This window comes from Anas acuta, chromosome 1 (genome assembly GCF_963932015.1).
Source record: "Anas acuta chromosome 1, bAnaAcu1.1, whole genome shotgun sequence".
NCBI classification, from domain to species: Eukaryota; Metazoa; Chordata; class Aves; order Anseriformes; family Anatidae; genus Anas; species Anas acuta.
In genome coordinates this window covers 82,253,466-82,275,666 of record NC_088979.1, presented here as the reverse complement: position 1 = coordinate 82,275,666, position 22,201 = coordinate 82,253,466, and the positions used below count along the sequence as shown (strand labels likewise).

General features: G+C 38.9%; 1 protein-coding gene across 1 annotated transcript in view; it reads right to left on the bottom strand.

Annotated features, from left to right (window-relative positions):
- LOC137856402 (uncharacterized) overlaps positions 1-16,572 on the bottom strand; it is a 190,041-nt gene extending 173,469 nt beyond the window's left edge. The window contains exons 1-4 of the mRNA XM_068682132.1: positions 16,483-16,572; positions 15,493-15,836; positions 13,916-14,023; positions 13,108-13,193 (exon numbers count right to left, since the gene is read on the bottom strand). Coding sequence (XP_068538233.1) covers positions 13,108-13,193; positions 13,916-14,023; positions 15,493-15,836; positions 16,483-16,572 — 628 coding nt within the window. The remainder of the gene's footprint in view (positions 1-13,107; positions 13,194-13,915; positions 14,024-15,492; positions 15,837-16,482) is intronic.
- Between the last annotated feature and the right edge of the window lie 5,629 nt (positions 16,573-22,201).

Below are 22,201 nucleotides of genomic sequence, written 5' to 3'. Positions count from 1 at the left end.
AGCTCCCCTCTTGCAATAAGTAATTAATCACTGTCTGTTAACATTCTTTCCTACTCTGGTATCACTTTTTAAAGGAATTCCCCAAGTCTTCTTTCACCACCTAGACTTTGGGTATAGCATTAAGCAAATTACTAACATTAAATAAACAATTTAATTCTCTAACTCACAAGGTATTGCTTCTCTGCAGATCTTTCCATACTTCCACCACCCTCAATCCTCTCCCAGTATATGTACAAAACTTAATGTAGAAAATGAAAACATAAAAAAGAAAATGAAAACATATGTGGAAGTATTGGGGAAAAAAAAATAAGTAACAGAATACCAAAGTCAAGAATTACAAATATTAAACCTACTCTCATTAAAACCTGAGTAATGCTATTAATTTAGCCAACTTATTAATCAGATTTCAATAACAGGTTTCTGTGGGAATTCTATGAGATACAAATAACAGAAGTGTTACAAATTCAGGCTTGGAATTCATCTTTAGAATACACAGACATATATATTTGAGGTAAATTTTCTGAATTAATGAACCAAGAGAAGTTAAAAGAGCGCACAGCAAGGGCTTCGTCTGTTGTCCAGTATTTATGATTCTACAATAGGCTATTTTAGAGCAGAGATACTATTTTATTCAAAAAGCCCCAGAACTTATGCATTGTGAAAGATCATATATAACCTTAGTATCATATTATAATCACTGATTTAATAATAGCCTATAAACAGACATTATGCAAACACACATGAAGGGATGAGTATGAAGGCCTCTGAGATCTCAATGATAGCCTTTTTTTGGTAGCATTCTCAACTTTTTCCATTGCAAGAACAAGGATGGGGATATAGTCCAAGAAATGAACCATGTTAAAATGAGTTCAGTTCATTAGTGACAGGTTTGTAACAGCACATAATATTTTAATCCATGTACCAGCTTCAGATGACTGTTAAATTCAGGTAAGACAGAAGTACAACTTTCTACGTACCAAAACAGGATGAATTTTTCAGCACTGTGATAAAAGGTAATTTCTACATTATGAAGCTAGTGACACCAGCCACCAAGTATCTGTAGTTCAGTTACGCGACAGCCACCCTGAGAACCCCCCTGCTAAACTATTTGCATTCTTTAATTTCCAACAGTCACTATAAACTGAAACTAAAGTCAATCACTAAAGTAAGGTATATTCCGTATCAATTACACACAGTTCAAAACAACATGAATACATATGCCCTGTAACTCAATAAAAAAAATAAATCATAATTCTCAAGTGTTCCTCTTATTTCTCCTGTTCTGATAAATCCAGCAACCATGCATCTAGTTCTTCACCAGTGGCCATCAAATCCAGTTTTGCTGCAGCTACAAGAACTAGAAATGAGCATTTACCCTTCATTTATAGGACTGAAGAAACAGTAGAGGGTATTACTTAAGCTGGTACCTTCTGTAAAAGCTGTGGCTTTCTTTGGAGGATAATTCAAAAAAAAAAAAAAAAGTCTAATTTGGAAACAAAGAATTGCCCTAGAAATCCCATTCATTTTCCTTTAGCCAGAGAAGAAACACAGTCAATATTCCTACTAGGCTCAAGTTAGCCTTTGTGAATGCCTCACCAAAGTCAAAGGTAACGCCATTCAACTAAAACTCAAACAAAAAATAATGCCACCTAAAAGCAAGGGGAAGAAGTCTAGCCTGACAAAGTGGTAACATAAATAAATTTATTAGAGAGGGACAATAATGAACATTTTAATACTGAAAAGTAAATACTGAAACTTAGAGAAGAAGGGGGGGCAGGGAGGGGATCACATCAACACAGTAAAGTGACACAGCCTTGGAACAGAAGGAAATCACTTATTCAAGCCGCCATGTAGAACAAGCATCTTTATTGGTAGAGTTGGTGGAAAACTTAAGTGTTTCTAAATGGTAATGGTCTAACTAGTTTCTTAAAATAATAGAATAGAAGATTCCTTATAAGGGTCTTGGATTAATACATGCTGGCAATGGAAACGGTAAAAGAACATTTGAGACTAGAGCAGGCAACAGAAATACCTAAGAATTTCAACAACAACACAGCAACATTTGATTCATCGCATAATCAAGAAAATGAACAGCCATCATCCAAGGGAAGTCCTGTTCTGTTTAATAAACACTTGGTCTAAGTGATGAAGCTTTGCATCTTTGATTTTGATTTATACACTTATGTATAAAATATAAAATAAAAATAAAAACCCCTTAAGGGTGAAGACCCATAGCATTTTCTGAATAAAATAAAAAGTACTCCCTAGTTCAAATTTGGTCAATTAGATGGACATATTTTGACAGAGCATGACCACCAGGGAGTAACAGAAAAAAGAACTCAGAGAGCAGGCAACAGTTTTCAGATGAAAAAAATGGAATTGTGTAATGAGACTCACTTGAAAAAAATACTGGTAAAACAACATTTTTTATATCTAAGTATTCTGTCATCGTATCTTGCCTGGTCTCTTTTCCCTTTTGTTTATATTTTGTATGCCTTTTGATCAACTTTTGTCACAGACTGCATTAACTGTGAAGTACCTGGTAAATGTAAAATATGGGTATGAGCTTTTCCTTCCCACTGCACAACTTAACCTCTACTGCTAGCATTAAAATTCTTACCCAACTACCACCTGTCATCAAGTCACCTATCTATGCATTTGATAATGGTTACATATTTTTCTTAAACTTCACTGTTTACACTATACCACTACCTAAAAACCTCACAGCTAAGTTTAATTCTAAGTCCCTAATAATTTTTCAGCTTCCCAACTTTATATCATTTATAGGTTTGCTATGTTCTTAGGTAATAATTAATGAGAAGTAAATGAAAATGGAATTTCTATGGGACAAAACTTTCTTCTAATTTGAATTGTTAAAATGAAATCAAAGTAATTATTGAACCACTCATGCTTTATGAACAACTCAGCAAGGTATTTAATAAGTAAGTAGTCCACCTGGCTTCAAGTTCATACAAGCTTTCTATGACTTGCAGAATCAAGGACTTATAAGCAGACTTCTTGAAATAACTACTACCTACTAAGCATTTCAAAACTCATTATGAGCACCACTACCACTCTCCTCCATGCCCTAGTCCTACAAACGTAAAGCAGTACCTTTATTAGGTTGAAATTTCCCAGGTTCTGTCTGTAACAAGAAAAAAAAAAAAAAAGAGGGGGAAGAGGGAAGAGAGAGGGAGAAAAGATGGTTCAAATTAAAAAAAAAAAAAAAAAAAAAAAAGTACTTTTCACTGGAAAACATTGTGAAAGAAAAGATTCACAAGATCTTTTTGCAAGAAATTCTTGAAATTATTTTTTGGCTTTGTAGGACAATGCTGGAGCTCAAACTTGAAAGTTAAAATTTTAAATAGAAGATTCTCTCAATAATAGAGCTGTGGTTTTCATCCAAAAGAAACTAGTCCTGATTTAACAGTTTCAAGAGTACTGAAAACAAACAAACAAAAAAATGATACACAGAGCAAATGAAAAAGAACTTTTACAGAAATCAGCAAGACTTCAAACCCTGAAGAGTCTTATTTACATACTTCGCTCCATTCACCTTAGTCATGATGTCCCACTTAACTTCACGTGAAAACTCAATGGCTCTATGCTGGAATTCACAAACTTTTGCACATTGGAGTCTAAATGTATAGCTAAAATGTGACATATGGCAAAGTTCTGAGAAACATCTGATTTTATACCAACTCAAAGAGAACTAGGCCTCAGAGGACAATCCAGAGTACCCATGAAAAGATGGAAACAACCTAACCCTAAGTATAGACACTGACTTTAAATCCCTCTACAGCTTTGACCCTGTGCTATAGAGGCTAGGGACTTGCTCCGACCTGCCATCCAGAATCCAAAACCACCTCTGGAAGTCAGGTACCTGCGTTCATTCTTTCAGCAGATGAGTAGGAATCTCTTCAAGTAGTCTGAAGGGAAAGATGGGGAAGTGCTTCCCTGAAAGGACAGCCTTGTGACTGCAGCACAATCACAACACAAGCCAACATCTCTACGTATGGTAGCCTAATAGTCTGACTATTCTCCGTGGGGTGAACAACCCTGCCTTCCACACATGCAGAATAAACTGTATAGCAAAGAACCGGATCACAGAAAATGATCACAGAAAACAAACACAGCCATGACTGACCTTTTGGCTACAACACTGATACGGAGAAATCAGAAGATCCTCAACTTCTTTTTCCAACAACCATGTTCCCAGGGATGATTTATATTAAACCAAGCATGCAATAGAGTTTGTGAGCTACTTACACTACAGTCTGAGAGATCAGGAACCACTCAACAGAACACCCCTGTTCAAAAGGATATTAACCATACTCCACAGGAACTTTCACCTTAACGAATTCCTAATTCAACAAGCAAATGACTACAACAGGAAGCAACTGAGATAACATGGGTGAAGAAGTTGACAGTACTGGCTTGGTCTCCATAATTGATTGTATGCACATTTATCTTGTGAAGTAAAATTTGTAAAACCAAACAGTCTTCACAAGGCATTTCTCATCAGAAAACTGATGCAGCACACTACCACTTAAGGTAGCCCAGATTTTTCACATGTATCAAGCAAAGTAAAAACTTCTTTAAATTTCACAAAATAACAAGTTTTGGGTCAGTGCTATGTCTAGATCTTTCATATGCTGTTAAATATTCATTCCAATTAGAAATTATTTGTGCATGGAGTAAAGGAAAGAGTGAGACAGTATCTACAAGTTTCAGGAAACACAGAAATAGGTCAAAATAAACAACAAAGTATAGTATCTGGGAATCTAGATGATGATTAGTGGTAAAACTGCAGAGAAGTTTTTTAAACAAAAACAAAACAAAACAACAAAACAACACAAAAACAAAAAACAGAAGAGAAGGCACATCTGAAAGGAGAAAAAGCAATCTGTGACAGTTTCAGTCCCTTAAGTTAGTGGACTTAGAATTTCTTTGCATTTTCAGGAACTAGCAAGATTGAAGGCTATAGGACGCAGTGTCAGAAGTACATCTGTCCCTGGTCAGTGGCTCAGCAGAGACCTGATAAGTAAGTTTTTTGTTTGCTTTGGGATCTGGCTTCCATTTTATCTAGGGTTTCATAAGAGCTTACAACTTTTTTTGTGAGCAACACAGACTTCATGTAACTGAAATCTGAGTCAAGGACAGCATGTGACTTTCATTTTGACTTCAGAATTATTATTATTATTGAGTGCACAACCACTTAAATTATCGGGAACAGTAAGAACCATCCAGATGAAAACTAAGAAATACAATCAACTATTTGTGAGGCATTAGAGAACAACTGCAGAGCCAGGCACCCTCTCCAAAACAACATAAAAAAAAGGATAAAGAAAGGAAAAATAAAATAAAAAAAAAAAAAAATAAAAAATCAAGTCTAGCTGTTATTTAAAAGAAAATAAAAAAGGTTTGGTTCATACGCAGATGTTTCACAATCTTAACTACGTACCCTGTCTTCTCAGAGGGCTTTGCATCAGAAAAATCTAACTGAAGCAGTTTCCAAAGAGCTGATTCTATCCAATAAATGATACGCAGTAGTGTCAGCTTCCTGAGATAACATTGGGATAAATACTGCTTGAGAGCGTACTTAGCTGCTGCGTTCTCTTATCTGTTTAAGACCACACATTATGGTTTAAAGTACAGTTTTAAATAATTTGGAAGTCTAACCCCACGAGTACAGTATTAGTGAAATTCTGTTTTATAATGTACCTCTTTAAAAACAAAAAAAAACGTACTGTCATCTGTACTGACTAAAATCTCCTTTAATATCACACTGCCAGTGGTTCAGCATCATTACCTTATAACATAAAGTTTCAAATAGAGGGGAAAATAAGATTTTTTTCTTTTACTTTATTTTTTTGATATCATATTCTATTATAGGGAATTAAAAAGGAAAAAAAATGACTGTTTGAGGTATGTTTTGCTATTGTTAAATATATAGGAAAACTAAAAAGCATTCAAGGAGATCATTAAAACAACTAAGCTAATGAGATTTTTCTCCCATGCTTGAGAAACAGAAAAGGTTTGTTGGGGTGTTTAGTGGGATATATTAATGAATTCCTTTGTTCAAACAGGCTTTATTACCTAACTTCAGTAGCTTAAAAAATTTCGTATCTCCTCCTGTGTGATTCATCTTTTTATTCCAGAAAAGAAAAAAAAAAATCTCTGCTTTTTTTAAACAAAAACATGTTTTATTTTAATTTTTAATATGGCTCTTATCTCTGTCAGGTAAGTATAGAAAACTGCAGGACAATCTGAATTTTAAGAAGTCTGAAATATCCATTTCATCATGAAAGCTTTAAAAATAGGTTTAGCTAGTATTGTCTTCCTATGTATTTTTATTCTAGTAGCACTGAAAAAAAAGGTGACCTATTAAAACATTCAGAAAATCAGGTCCCATACTCGCATACAGAATGGGTGTATTCGAAGGGCAACTTCAACTTAGCAAGGCCAGTCGTCTATGCCTCCCTTGCCTGTGTGGAAAAGAAAGACTCCTCTAGAAGGTAATTTAGAACAGAACAGGTTTTGGGTGCTCCGTATCACCCACTAGAGAAGCTAGTTTGTTGTGACTAGCCACAGGAATCCAAGAAGACTAATTTTAATGAAGGCTAGAGTTAGCCTTTGCATACATACCAACATCTATTCCTGTAACTCCGTAGGGCCTGCAGTACTGTGTTTGCTCCAGCTCTGCACTTCTCTGCTAGTTGTGCTTACGTATGCTCATAGGGCTCAACACTGGGAGGCTTTTCTTCCATTATGTTATTTCTTCCCTAGTTTCACTTTGTTACTTGGGTTGAATTACTAAATAATTCTTGTTCTGTAATTTTCACATGCCTTTAATATTTAAATACAGTTTTCACGTCTAACAGTCAAGCCATCCTTTATTCTTAATAACCTATTTTCTCCAAGTCCTCATTCAGTCCAACTCTATTGTATTCTATTGACTAAAAGTCCTTGAATGCTTGGATAAGGTAAGAACCTAGGTGTAGTCTCACCCTATTAATAGGAAATGGGATTTTATCCTCCATATTCATGATTCAAAACCTGTATTTTTTTTTCATGTTATTATGCGCATAAGACTGTCTCCAGCTTTTCTAACTTAAGCTTTATTTTTTGCAGCTCAGTTTTTAACTCAGTCCATCTGAAGATAAACTGCAACAGAGGCCCAACATACCTTGAACAATCACTGAACTAAAGCTGAATATTGGCAACTGTCCTGGTTTCAGTTAGGACAGAGTTAATTTTCTTCCTAGTAGCTGGTAGGGTGCTATGTTTTGGCTTAGGATGAGAAGAGTGCTGATAACATGCTGATGTTTTAATTGTTGCAGAGCAGTGCTTACACCAAGCCAAGGACATCTCAGCTTCTCACTCTGTCCTGCCAATGGGCAGGTTGGGGGTGCAGCAAGAGCTGGGAGGGGACAGACCCAGGACAGGTGACCCAAACTAGCCTAATGGTTATTCCATACCATCTGACGTCATGCTAAACAATAGATAGAGATGGCTAGCCGGGGTGGGAAGGCCGGACTGCTCGGGGTTAGGCTGGGCATCAGTCGTCAACGGGTGATAAGCAATTGCATTGTGCATTACTTGTTTGTACACATTAGTAGTAGTAGTATCATCATTATTGTTATTATTTTTTCTGTCTTAATAAACTGTCTTTATCTCAACTCACAGGCTTCACTTTCCCATTTCTCTACCCCATCCCAGAGAGGGAAGGGAGAGGGTGAGCGAAAGGCTGTGTGGTGTTTAGCTGCCAGACAGGTTAAACCACAACAGCAACTCGGAACAAAGATTATCAAGTATATAGTATAGGCACTAAACTTCAGCTGTCAATGTGGTATAATGAGGACCGCTACAGTTTCAGAATAAAACTGTTTTGTGTGTGTGTGTGTTTTTTTTTCTTTGGGAAGTTATTAGTCCCCCTGCCCCCCAAACAAAAAAACTCTTCTCAACACATTTTCTTCACCAATAATTCTGTTATGTATCAGGATTGGCATACAGTCAGCATTTTCTTTAGGAGTCTGCTATTTGTCTTTATTTTACATACCAACTGCCATATTCAGTCAAACCAAAGATACATCCAACCCCCATATTGCATCTTTTGCAAAGGTTGGGAGCAGATATTTATGGAAGCACAATCAAACAGGGAAAGCAGGCAGGACACAGGATCCTCCCCCTCTCTAACTTTCAGAGACTGTGGCTTATGTTCTTCTAAGCTTTTGCATTGAAAACCCAAACCAGATAAACTTCCAGTATCTGTAGTGGTTCACAGTTAAACTATTATTCACTGTGGGGGGGGGAAAACAAAACAACAATAACAACAAAAACACTATTTTGTTCTCAATCTGTCACTTGAAAATTTTATTTGATCCCCTCTGGGCCTTGTAGTACATGAGACAGTTAATGTGCATTCCCTATTTGTGCTTTCCATTATACTTCTATATAGACTTTTTTCATTTTCATCTTCAGCTGTTTCTTTGCCAGGCTGAATATTACTAATCTATTTAATTGCTCTTTATCATCACTGCCACCTATTTCTAGTTTTAGTATCTCCCCACTTTTTTCCCCCCGCTCTTTCCATCCTTTAAATATGAAGATCAGAACTGCACCCAGAGGTGCAATTTATGAGCTATGACAGTTTATAGACTGGCATAGCAGGTTTCTGTTTTGTTAGCTATTCTTCCTTATTTTTTTTTTTTTTTTACCTGTTCTGAACATTTAATTGATACTTGGATTTACTGTGGCAAGCTCCCTACAAAATCTCTTCCTTTAGTGGTAATAGTTTACAGACTCAATACTACTAGGATTGTTCTCCCCTGCATGCATTACTTCATCCTATCAATATCAGCTTCATCTACTGCTTCACTCCCAGTTAACAAGTATCACAAGATCCCTCCTTGGCTCTTCATAACTGGCTTTCGTTTTTGCTGTCCCTACTGTGAAAATAGATAATTTATTTCTACCCTATTTTTTAACCAATTATTAGTCTAGGACGGACCTTTCCTCTTATGTCATAGCAGTTTCATTTTGCTAAGTACTTCTCAAAAGACTTTCTGAAACCTAAGCATACTGCATCAGCTAGATCACACTTACTCACCGTCTCAATGTCTTCAAAGAACTCAGACTGATGAGGCAGCTCTACAAAGGTTGTGCTGACTCTTTCCTGATAAATCAAATTTGTCCATGAATCCATAAGGTCTGGTCTTATAATGTTGTAATAATTATAACTGTTATAATTACTAGCAAGCTGGCTGGAATGAATGCCAGTTGTACTCATCCCGTTCTTTCCTATAAGCTTTCCAGTAGCCTTAAGGACTGCTACTACATTTGCAAACCCTCAGCTTTACTGGTACCAATGCAATATTGTAAGGCTAATGCCACAGTCACTAGTTCACCATTTTTATACAGGGAGATCCACAGCTCTTGAGCGCATCCAGTGCTCCTGCACAGTGAACACAAACACCTCATACCCTCCCTGATACAACACAATCTTCTTTGAGCTCTTTTAGGTCTTAATCATCTACCAGCCCAATGGTTTCCCTGTTTCTGAAGTTTTTAAAGATTATTTGTGACAAGCTTCTTCATCTTTTACAAATCACTCAGGCTTTTTCTATTTTCACCATGTGTTTTATGCTTAATTTGCTCAAGTTTCACATTTTTGAAGGGTATCTTTCCATTCCTTACAGCCTGCTCTATTCAGCTGCTTAACCATGCTAATTATTTTTAAAAAAACTTTTTTAAGAAGTCAGATAAGGAGTTGCTAGGGGGTATTCATTTGTTCTGAGCCTCCAATCAGTATCTTTAATTTTGACGTTAGCTGCAAGCATTTTACTCTTTTGGTTGTCCATCTTCCCAGGCTTCTTCAATGACCCGCTAATGAATATCCTGATAGCTTTCCTTCTCTCTGGTACACCTATACTGTCAATAGCTCACTTTAGAACTAGGTATTCCATCCCTCAATTTTAATCTTTTAGTCTTCTAGCAGCTGTATAGAAACTGTTTTGGTCTGACTGCTTATTCTTCTGGGCTCCTGTCTACACAGGACTGAATTCGTTCAGGCAGTTCTCCACTCTTTACCATGTGACTTTTGTCAACGTCTGTCCTACATATAGCATTGTTATGGACTTCCAGCCCAAGAAGTTGGGTCTTCTTGATCTGTGTGCCCTTTCTGCTTGTTCTTATACAGGGTACTGGGATTACTGTACAGAATGCTGCTGCAGAGGTCTTTAGAGGTCTTTATTCTTAACCTTCTGACAACTCAGATTTTGCTTCCAGAGCTATTTTAGTAGCCTTGCTGTCACCAGTACTTCTCCACCAACTTCTCCAGCTGGTGGAGATGGTCTAGACTCCTTTTGCTTGTCAACTACTTTGGCATACAGTTAGAAGGTCATGATGTTCCAGAATGGATTTTATCATTTGCTCCCATTAGTTGTACTCCAGTAAACTAAGTCTTCTTATCACAACAGGAGATACCCTCCTATCATCTAGGAACAATACCATGCAGTGGTATTCTTAGAGAAAAAGGAAATTTGGCCATCATCTGAGAGCAAGGTCTCATCTACAGAATGTAACTTCAGGATCATCTCTGCTTTACAAGTTTGACATCCTCCTGCATTAGGATTTACATCTCATCGAAGTCCAGTGGCATCCAGCCTAGAGATTGCTGTGGGACTACCTGCCTGGGGTTTTACTTTCCACATGCACTTAGCATGTTGTGACTTTCACAGGAGCCCCTTCCAGCTATGGTAAGTGTCATAGCTATCCCTTTGATTCAACAGCTGTATTAATAATGTTAAGATTAAGAACATGATATCAGATCTCCAGTTAGCAAACGGTAGCTACTTTATTAGTATGAGAAGGCAAAGTGTCTAGGCTAAATGGCCTCAGACACATTCCTTGTGTTTCAGTTTTACTCTCAGGTCCTCCATCTGAAGCTTCCACTTTGTGCATCTCCCCCCAGGGACTCCAATTCAGATCATCCTCACCTTCCTGATAGACATCCTAGTTGTTTTCTAAAAATCTGCCTTTGATACTGAACTGCTTGATACCTGTTAAGGTTTCACAAAATAAATATTAAAAATACATTTCTTTCTGCCATTCAGTCTCATTAGTCCATAAGCCCAGTGCATTTTGTACAGTCACACAGAATTTTCCAAGACAATCCTATACAACTACTAACAAGCGTAAAACTTTAACTTCTCTTGTGTAAAGCCATGGTAACATTAACAGACATTTCTGATAACTGCCAGATAGATTATAAAGCACAATTGGCAGTTAACTGATAATGGATTACACCAATTGTTATGATAGTGTGATTGTTATGATCTTGTGGAATGATGGACTATGCTTAAAGGTTTACACAGTTTTAAGACAGAACATAAAACCAGCCACAACTTTCAGTTCAAAACAGAATCAGAAGACAGTTTAAGACATAGCATCTGCTGTATCCTTGATGAGAGCAGTACTTACAAATACATCCAACATCTAATCATTATAGTGTTCTATATAACCAAAACTTGCTGATTCAGAATTGGCTGTTACGCATTTAGATTCCAAATTCAGGTTTCTTGCTATGAATCCTACTTTCAGTTAGAACTCCAACAACACAGCAGACTTGACATAGTGTACACAGCTTCCAGCAACAAAGGGTCTTGATGCTTTCCCCCCCACACACACTGCTGTATTTATGGACAAAATGAATAAACATTTTATTGTAAAGTATAAAATGTACTGTACAATAAGACAAATTCAATACTGATCAACTGATCTATAAAATAGGCCTGATTTTTCAGTTGATAGAAAATTGTTCTCCTCTCTTTTCCACCATCAAATTTAATTTAGAGTAACCCATTGCAGTACAAATACATTAGATACTTAGTAATCTCCAGTAACACTGGGGAAACTCATCACAACTTGCTGAATGCTATGAATCATCCTGTGAACACATAACTGCTAAACACTGCAAAAGGCACTTTAACAAGTAGTTTCATTCATTTATGTCAATACTTCATAATTAGCATAGAGAAGTGTCTCTAGATTGAACTCTTGAGCATCACACTGCTTAGTTACCAGTTGTATTTAATATTTTGGTGAACACTTGATGTAATGGAAGACTCCATAAAATTTTTGTACCAATAACATTTTCATTTTCTGTTCTAAATATGTTAGAGCAAACTAATGAACTCAATGTTTAACAAAGCTGTAAGTACACTCAGACCTGTACTGCACAAGCAGTTCAGGCATCTTAAACATGGCTATTCATATAAGCTTTATAAGTTTATATAACTAAGTTTTGCTCAATAAGTAATAATAAAAAACTACATGGTCATACAGACCTTAGTGCTGCTTGCTTTTTCCTCCCCAGTTTTACCTAAGTGGATCCCCACTCAAGTGGTGAGCAATAATGTAATGGCCAGGCAAAGATGGTTAGAACTCCTCTTCCCTGCAGAACAGCTCTGAAGACACAAATTCATTCACTTTTTCTTTTAAATTGAAAATAGTAACTGTGTCAGTTCTTTAGGGTACTCTATCCAAGGCATGGAGTACTTTGAAAGCATTGACAGCACCCACAAGCCCCACTCACAGATCAGGGTCTCACTATTCCCCAGTACAGCCCCCCCCCCCCCCCCCCCCCCCCCCCAAGGAGCTTACAACTTGAGGGCTTGGATGCCCCAAAAAAATATTATAACCTGGATGTTTTTCAATCAGTGGGGGGGGGAAAAAAAGTTTGTTTTAGATTACAGAATCTCAAGGGTTACAGAATTTAAGGGTTTGTTGGTGACAGCTGATCGATTATACTGAATGGGATGCATACCTTAGTGCATTCTAACAGTGAAATAAAGCATTTTGTCTGCACCTGTGTTTTTACTTTGCAATCAGGGATAACTAAAACAGTACCTACAACCAGTTACTGCAGGGTAGCTGACACAAGGGGACTCTGTCACCTGTAAATACTGTGGTATAACCATGTTCTCTTGGAAGCTATTTAAGATTTAGGGAGAATGCCTTCCTAGAGTAGAGAAAGAATAGCCAAATGCAAAAGAACAAACTTATTAACAAACATGGTGATGGCTGCACTTTGACACTTCTTACCAGGGTAACTTCCCATACACAAGTTCCAAGAACTCTTCAGGCTCCAGCTCTGAGTTTGTTCCATCCTCCATGGCTTCCCAGGAATCCTGGAATGCAGACCCATGGACTAATTTCTACCAGCTGTGCACAATGATGTAAACATACAAGAAAAGCTCTGCTGTACTCTAATGTTGCTAATTAATGAGAAAATTATTACTCAGGTAGCCTAGTACTTCCCTTTGCTTTGAGGCATGAGAGCTAATCATGAGCTCTGATTAGGTACTGCCTTTTAAATTCTTATTTTTAAAGAATGAACAACAGAACTTTTTAGTTGCAGAAGACTTAACACTTAATGACACGCACCACAACTGGACAATCATTTGAAATCACGTCTTTTTAATCACATGTCTATAACTCTCCTCATGCTTTCGATTCTTCAGTGTTCATTAGAAAATAGTACAGACGTGGAAAACTGTCTATTGTATCTGATGTTTCACCACTTCAAGCATATTTCAGGCTATTACTGCCATGTTTATCAATATGAAATATATTTATTTAGAAGGAAATTAACTCAATCATAATGATTCTTCACAGTTAACATAACCTATAAATGTCTGAAAATCCCACCTGTCCTTGCATACTGCCTTCAAAGTATTATTATTATTTTTTTAAGTAGTAAAATATAAATTTTTCCATGGCATTTTGATTAGGCTCTTATTGTGAATACATGAAGTGATCATTAGTCCAGAAATACCTATTGTGCCAGAAACATAGGAATACAGTAAATACTGGGTGCACTATAGGCAGTTGTATGAATCACTTTACATACCTGTGGTTTTCCAGGTTCCTGTGCTTAGTCATGAGTACACTCTCTTCATTTTCTTGTATACAGAACATAATTTCTGCCAATTTTTGTTCTTGGCTTCTACACTGCCACCTGTAGTCATAGAAGAGAAATTAACCATATTTAATGCTGCAAATCCTATTCCCATGACTGTTCTGCTCACTCTTTTTTTCCTCTACAGAGCCATTCTAAAGCATTCCCCTTCACAAAAAGGGTGTTAAAATCCTTGGACTGAGTTATTTATCATTTGTTACTTAATGAATTTCAGGAAGGCAGGAAATAAAACAATCCCAACTCCAGTTAACCCAACAGAACATTTAGAACTCTCAAAGACAGATAAGGTCTTCACAGATTTTTACATTATCCTTGCTGGCTAGTGGACAGGCAATAACCTTGACAGAGCAAGGTGACTTCTCAAGTCAGAATACAAGAACATCTGCACTTAACTGCTAGGTAAATACAAAAACTAATTTGATTTGTTCTTCCATCTGAAAAATGAACACAGTTTTACAAATATGATTTGCGCACTGATTTCAGTTGCTGTTACATAGGTTGCAAAGAATGCATACGAATAGAAGCTAACGTATGGAAGAACATATCATAGAGGTAAAAGTGATCTTGAACTTTTTTATGTAATGAAAAGCACTACGTTTATTCCACGCTTACTGCAGTTTGAGCAATAAGCCACAGACTGTGGCAAATTAAACACTTACATCAACACTGAACACATAGTACCCAGAACACTCACGTTAATCCTTTGCAAAAAAATAAAAAAAAAATAAAATAAAAATAGAAAATTCAAGTCTTCTTGGAAGAAAAGAAAAAGGAAAAAAAAAAAAAAGCGAAGCTTTTCAGCGTTCAGAACAGGGGTTTCACTGAAAGCGAAGTTTCAGAATACGAGCTCCGGGGGAACACTGGCTTCTACATGCGCATGTACTCCCCCTTGTTCCAGTGAAGAATTGCTCATATCTTCTCTGGAAGCACTCGCACGAATACTCCCCAGCACACATCTATTTGGAAAAACGCTATCAAGTCATTAACAGACGGAAACTAACTCATTTCACCACGCCACAGCGAACGCATGGGTGACTACCGCTGCCCGCGTACCTGCGCCCATCAAGGAGCGCTCTGCACACTACGCTACGTCAACGATAATCACAGCCTCTACCCGAAATCACAAACTGGAATAGAAAGCGAAATTAAACGCGATTTTCCAAGAACAAGATGCTCTTTAAAAAAAAAAAAATTAAAAAAAAAAAAAAGCCCAGCGCCGCCGCCTGCCCGCACCCCGCTTCCACGCAACCATCCGGCTGCCCCCGTCGGGGGTGCCCCGAGGGGGACCCACCGCAGCCCCCCACGGCCATGGGGACCCCCAGGGGACCCCCCCCCGGCCCCCAGCCCGGCTGCGGCCGCTCAGGTGCGCACCGGGCGCCGCCCCGCAGCCGGCACCCCCCCTACCCCACGCAGCCCCTCGCCGCGACCCCTCCCCAAACCCCACACCCGGAGCCAGCAGCCGAAGAGGGCTGGGGGCAAGGGGCTCCCCTTGCTGCCCACCCACCCACCTGCGCTCGCCGGGCTCCTGGCAGCGCCGGCCGGTGCCGCAGGATGGATGAGGCGGCGGCAGCGGCTCCTCCTCGATGCGCGGCCGCCTCCCGCCGGGAGGGAGAAGGGGGGGCCGCCCGGGATTCCTCCGGGAGGATGGATGGACGGACGGACGGACAGCCGGGCGGGCGGTGTCTCTCCTCTCGGCACAACCCTCCTGCTCCTTCCCCGGTCCCCTCCCTCCTTCCCTGCCGGTGCCGCCGCAGCGCGCAGCGCCCGGCCCCTTCCCTTTTATCGCGGGGCCGCGGCTCCCGCTGCCGCCGCCGCCGCCGCCGCCGCACGGGGGGCAGCGCCGCCCGGCTGCCTACACACAAACCCGGCCGCCCCCGCCCCGCCGCCCGCCCCCCTGCCGGCCCACACCTGTCCGCGGCCCCCGCACCGCCCCGGGGGGGCGGCACAGGGGATATGCCCCGCTGGGGGCCGCGGATCGCGAGGGGGCAGCCTCCCACCCGTGTTCGTGGCACGCCCCCCGCCCGCTCCTCGGATCCCCCGCAGGTTGCCCTTGAGGAGCCCCGGGTGCCCCGCCGCCCCTTGCCCTGGAGCCGAAAGAGGCGCATCGTCTGGGCCCGCTAAAAAAAAAGCAGTTTGCGCAGCCAGGAATATGCTGGAAGCCCGGTTCTTGGCGGCTCTCTGGCGTCCGATGGTGGGGGTTGACCTAGCGGGAGGTGGTGGGCTCGCAAATGCCAAGCGCTGGCACATTCTGCAAAACCGGCAGGTAAATACAGCGAGTTGGGTGTTAGGAAAAACGCCTGCATCGCAATTAAAACTGCAGCAAAACTTCAGCTTGTCATGCTGTCGTAGCTCCTGTGCTAACAGAAGAGCAGCCTGTCCCGTGCTGATAATTCCCTCATTCTCTGGCTCTTGCCTGATGTATTCAGATTTGGGAAACAACCTCCGTATTTAAATCATTAGGCTTGTATCTTTTTTGATCAAATGGGTTTCACTCTGACATTGACCTTAACAGAATAGGCTGCTGTGATCCAGTAGTCCACCAAAGCTACATGAGCGCTGGGAGGAGTTCGGTGCTGTGATGCGGTCATATTGACCCACGCTATTTTCAAATCGGTAAAGTAAAAATCTGTTGCCTTCATTCTTTTCACAGCAATAGCTTTCATTCTGGCCAAGACAACCTTTACCTTTCCCAAACACTTTATTTTAATTCTAAATTTGGGGGCCCCAAACTTCTCAAGGCAAACCAAAATCCACACAGACCTCACAAACGATGGTATCACGCTGTAGTCTAGTGGTATTAAGAAGCAAACTACAAAAATAAAATCTTTCGTTTGTCTAGTCTTTTGCAGAATTAAGGCTATTTTCAGTTCCTCTTCTTAAGAGGAGAGTGAGACACCAGACTATCTGAATATTTAATGAGCAGTAAACCAGAAGTCCGTATGTAGTAGGAGTAGCGAGTGTAGCACGTGTTTTTAATAGCAACACAGAAAGGTACTTATCAGAAAAAAGCTTAAACAATTTAATTTCACAAAATTACTCAAATAAACATTCTAGCTGTGCAGATGTGCTTAATGCAAAAAGATCGAAACCAAACAAAGCTTGCACCCAAAAAAAAAGTATAAATAATCCTGTAGAGATGAGGATAAGAATTGTTACATGCATTTAGTAAAAGCATTTTGACTCTACTCCAACCAAGAAAAAGTTCCTGGTCTTTCATTCCAGAAATGGAACAATCCGAGCAGCAGACTCTTACAGTAACTCAATGTGAACATTTACAATTTGGTTTCCATAACTCCACATACAAAGACAGTTGTTAAACATATAGCACAAGCTTTTACATCTAATAAGTAATAATGAATGTGCTATCTTTAGATTGAATGTTTATCCTCTGGCTCCTTGAAATTATTATACAAGACATATTAAAAATGAGAGGTTTTCCACTTTTGCCTCTTCAGCTACATTTTGATTAAGTATAACTGGCAGATTACAAGAGTGACTGACCAACAAATAGCACCCTGAAACTCCATAGTTACCTACAACAAGGTCTGTCAGTGCTTACAAGGACTGGCTTGTTGAACTGTCTCTCTTCAAACAATGCATCAGCAACAGAGACAGCACTGACATGCTTCCAGTCTAGAAAAAACAAGTCATTTTCCACTAAATCCTCCACAAATATACTGTTTTGTCTGCAGGTGTCTTTCCTATAACTGTTACGACTGTATTAAAATTCTAGAAGAAATTTCTGGTCTTTTTCACTGAAGCATGTCCACTGCATAGGTTGTTCCTTTAGAAAAAAAAAAAAAAAAAAAAGTCATCACTCCTGTCAGGTCTTGCATGAAGCTGCTAGAAGCTAGCTAAGAGCTGCTAAGCTAGCCCACCAGAGTAGAAACGTTCTCTTTATTCTGATTTTTAAACCAAGAAAACAAGCATTTGGTCACTTCACAATGAATATTAATCAGAAGCTATCATACTTGCCCCAAAATGCAAAAAATTAGATCTGTCATGCACAGAATCTCTTTCCTTTTCTTCTCCCCCCACACCCTTCCTCTTTCCCACCCACCTCCCAAACAGCTCGACCCTTTTCTCCTAGCAACTCAGGTTTGGAAGAATAAATTCCATTGTTACAATAATTCAGAGACAAACCAAAGGCAAAGTGAAATGTTGTTCTCCCAAATCTGACAGGAAAACTTATAGGATGGGAACACCCAGAAGATAAAACCCACTTATTTTACAATATGCTCCAAAAAGCATTACTTGTCACTTTCTCCTTGCTCCCAGAATATACACAGCAACTGCTGGGTTGCTGTAGTACTGAAAATTTCCAGTTTTCCAGATGATGAGCTGTGACTCAGTACTCCTACTGATACACCTCAACACACCATCCATTTACTTTATGTGGTGGTAAATCATCTCTCTCTTTCCTTCCACCAGAACCTATTAAACACCATCTTGTGTCTGCGAGTCTAATCTACCACATCTCGTCCCACCTAGCCCGCCTCCTGTCTGAGGCCAGACCATGCAAAACCTTTTCTGTCCTATCATTTTTCTCAACCAACTCCTTATTTCAGCTGCTGCCCAAGTATGTTTACACCTTGAAGAACATGGGCAGTGCAGGTCACCTTAAATGCCACTTTCTTCTTTGTTCAGCCTGTTCTGCTTCTTGGTTAAACAAGTCTGAATGACTGGCACAGAGCTCTCACTCTGTGTCAAAGTCATTTCTTAAAACTAATTCTGGAAAAGTATCTTTTTTTATTATTATTTTATTCTTTTTTTTTTTTTGGTTTTGGTTTTGGTTTTGGTTTGTTTGCTTGTTTTTTGTTTTCTTTGTATACATGCAAAATCCCTTGGAAGAGTTAGTGAGGTGATGAAGCAAATTTTGATCAATTTAACATCAAAGAAGTGATGTCAGTCTATATGATGGAAATCAGGATTTGGTATAACAAAGCCAACAGCTGTTTGGGGAAGAATAACAGAGTGGGCTCTGATGTTCACAGGTAGCACACACAAGTCAGAGTTAGGATAGCTCATGATGATTATGAACAGTAGTAAGGAGTTAAAGCACCTTCATAACTACATTTAGCAGCAAAATATTTTCTCATGGGAAAGCCATTTTATTTATTGCCCATAGTAGCTACAGAAATGCCATATAAAACATTTAACATGCAAGAATATTATGCTAATGAGAAATCTGTGTTAAATAGCCCTTATGCACTAACTACACATTGCAAAATGTATCACAAGCAGCCTAATTTCAGGCTTCAATTTGCTATGTACAGTGAAAATCAACACAGTGCAATAGGGGTACTTAAATATTTTGAACATCTGTGAAAGTTCTGCAGAACAGCAGAAGTGGAGAAGAGATCAAATTCCTTGACATGGAATTCAGAAAAGTGAGGGAAATTAACTGGTGGTGGGAAGGAACTACAACATGGTGGTAGTGGGAGAAGCATGGCCAGACCTCTGCAAAGGATAGAAGGTGTTTTGAACATACACTGTTTCCAAGCAAATGGCACCATAAAATCTGTGCTTTAAGCTATGACTAGGAAAAAAAAACAAAAAACAAACACCCAAAAAAAACAAAACAAAAAACAAAAAAAAAAAAAAAAAAAACAGAAGAAGGCAGCTGATCAGCTCCCTAGAATGAGTTCTCCCTCAAAGAATTTGCTTTTTTGGAAATCACTGGGAATGAATACCAATTGCATGTAACAACAACGAACACTCATATTTCATCTTTACTCCCAGGTTAAATTATCATCCTCCTATTAAAATGACCCTCAAAAGTCTTTTTCTGCTTCTTTGAAAAAGAATATCTAAGACATATTTATTCATAAAATGTTTTGAAAATGTGAACAGCATTTTAAGAGACTTGGCATGAGTGAAATTGGCTGTTTCAAGTTAATGTTGTAATAATCTTTCCAAATGCATTGTTTTGGAGATGCAAATTCTCCAATTATCAATTCAAGAATAAGAGGGAGATTTTCCTTCATATCACTTTATTCACTACTGACTATTTCTGGTCTCTTCACAATGAATATGATCATACTAGCAAACATCCATCTGAAGCAAAGGAAGGCTAGAGTGTCAGTGTCAATTCCATGGAAACACATTCATTTGGTAAAACTCTTCTACTCATCTGTTTCCTTTGCAGTACATGTAAGAGATTCATGATCAGTGCAACTCGTTAAATGTATATAATAGAATCAATATTATTGCTTAGAACTGCCTTCATCATGGGTTTGCTCAAACCCTCACCATGCTTTTCTTCCATTGGATTTCAGCAGATCTAACATCATTTTTATTTTTTTTGCACAGAAAATATATGGGTTATGCTGGAACCATCTGCAAGAGGAAGCCAAAAAGCAATACACTTGATGTGGAGATTCCAATACAAGTTTTCAAAGAACTGTATTTTTCATTTAAAATAAGAGACCTAATTTCCAGCAAACTAGGAAGTGATTATTTTTGTTTGTTTGTTTGTGTTTGTTTTTTGCTACTTTTTAATACTTAGAAATTGATTGCAGACAACCATGGATTAGAAAAATTAGATGTCCATGATCACATGACTCAACCACATAACTCCCTAGGAACTATGTCCATTTTTGTCCACATCAACACAAAGTAATTTTTATCTCTGCACTCATTAATCGGTTTTCTAATGCAACCATTCCCCTAGACCAGACCTAGTTTGAGACATCATTGCTTATTAAAAGCAGCAGCAATAAAACTGGCTTGTGTTTCTAAGAACTGCTGTGCAAATCAATATAATTTCTTAATTGGTTAACCAAATAGCTGCCATGCTAATGAGTCATTGCAATTCTCTGTAAACATCTCTCTCTGCCTGTGTACAGTTCTTTAGCAACTCCATTGCCAGATGGAAGACAAGTTACAGGGCCCCCTTTCCAGTTCTTTACGGTCATTACAGCTTATAACACTCCAATTCATGGACTGACTGTCTTCCAACCGTTTGGAAGTCTTTATAAGTCTTCAGAATATTTTCTTAACACATATTTCCAGTGGCTCTGCTTCTAGCATTTCATGCAATATGTACATTGATTAACTGATTATTTTATAATAGCAATGAATAGGATAATCACATGGTTAACTGCCTGAGGAAGCATTGTAAAGCATCTTGGAGGGGGGGAAAGAGTTATAGAATTCACAAGTTTTACATAAGCAAGTGGAAAACTTATTTATGGTTCAGTATGATATAAGTAAACCCCCATGTCCTTCTGCAATAATGCTCTGAACTTGCAGATTATGAAACTCATAACTGCATTGCAGTGATGTCACTTGTTGTGTGAGTACCAAATACTTATCACTATTCAGTCAACATCTTCCAAAGATGAGAATTTGATGCTTCTAAGAAAAATGAATAAATATCAAACACTGAGCCAACAGAACTCTAACAGCTGGGATGGCAGCTCAAATGATAAAATACAACCTCCTCACTGGCAATTATTTTGGTTAGTGGAAAATGTTTTGTCAAATATATCATGTTGTGCCAAAAAGGAAAAAAAAAGGGGGGGGCGGGGGGGGGGAGAAAGGGGTGTGTGCGTGCGTGTGTGTGCACTGATACAACTTTTTATAGTTTCATACAGGATAATTTGCCACTGTTTCAGGCAACACAGTATATTTCTGAATTGTCTTTTCCTCTCTGTCAATACAGCCTCATTCTGGGCTTTAGAGTTTAATTTAGCACTTTCAAGAGGGAAGCATCAGCCACAAAGTTCAGATTATGACTTGGGTCACAACTTCCCTGGCGTCTGCTGAATGGCTGTACCGGTGCTTTTGGTTTAGGATCCTCTTTAAACTTCCTCTTTCCTAACCATGGCCAAAATGGAGCAATGAAGGAGGTGGTATCTCCTGTTTTGTTTCTGATCAGGTCAAGCCAGGGTTGCACTCCACTTCCTTGCTTGCTTGTGAGGGCTGCATCAATGATGAAAATCAGCATAGCTATGGAAAAACATGTACTAAATAGAAGTTGGGCTTCAGATTAAAGAGTGACCCTTCCCCAATCATGTTTGTCTGTGTTTTTTTTTTTCCTTGTTTCTCCATGCTGAAGGGTTACATGGTTACATTTAAAATATGTTAATATAGAGGGTATTCCCCAAGTGAAGTGAATAATTTTGTCACTAGGTCTAATAAAGAATTGACATTATTTTACCACCTATATTTTCTCATGGACACATCAGTCCCAAATACTTCACAAGTGTGCAA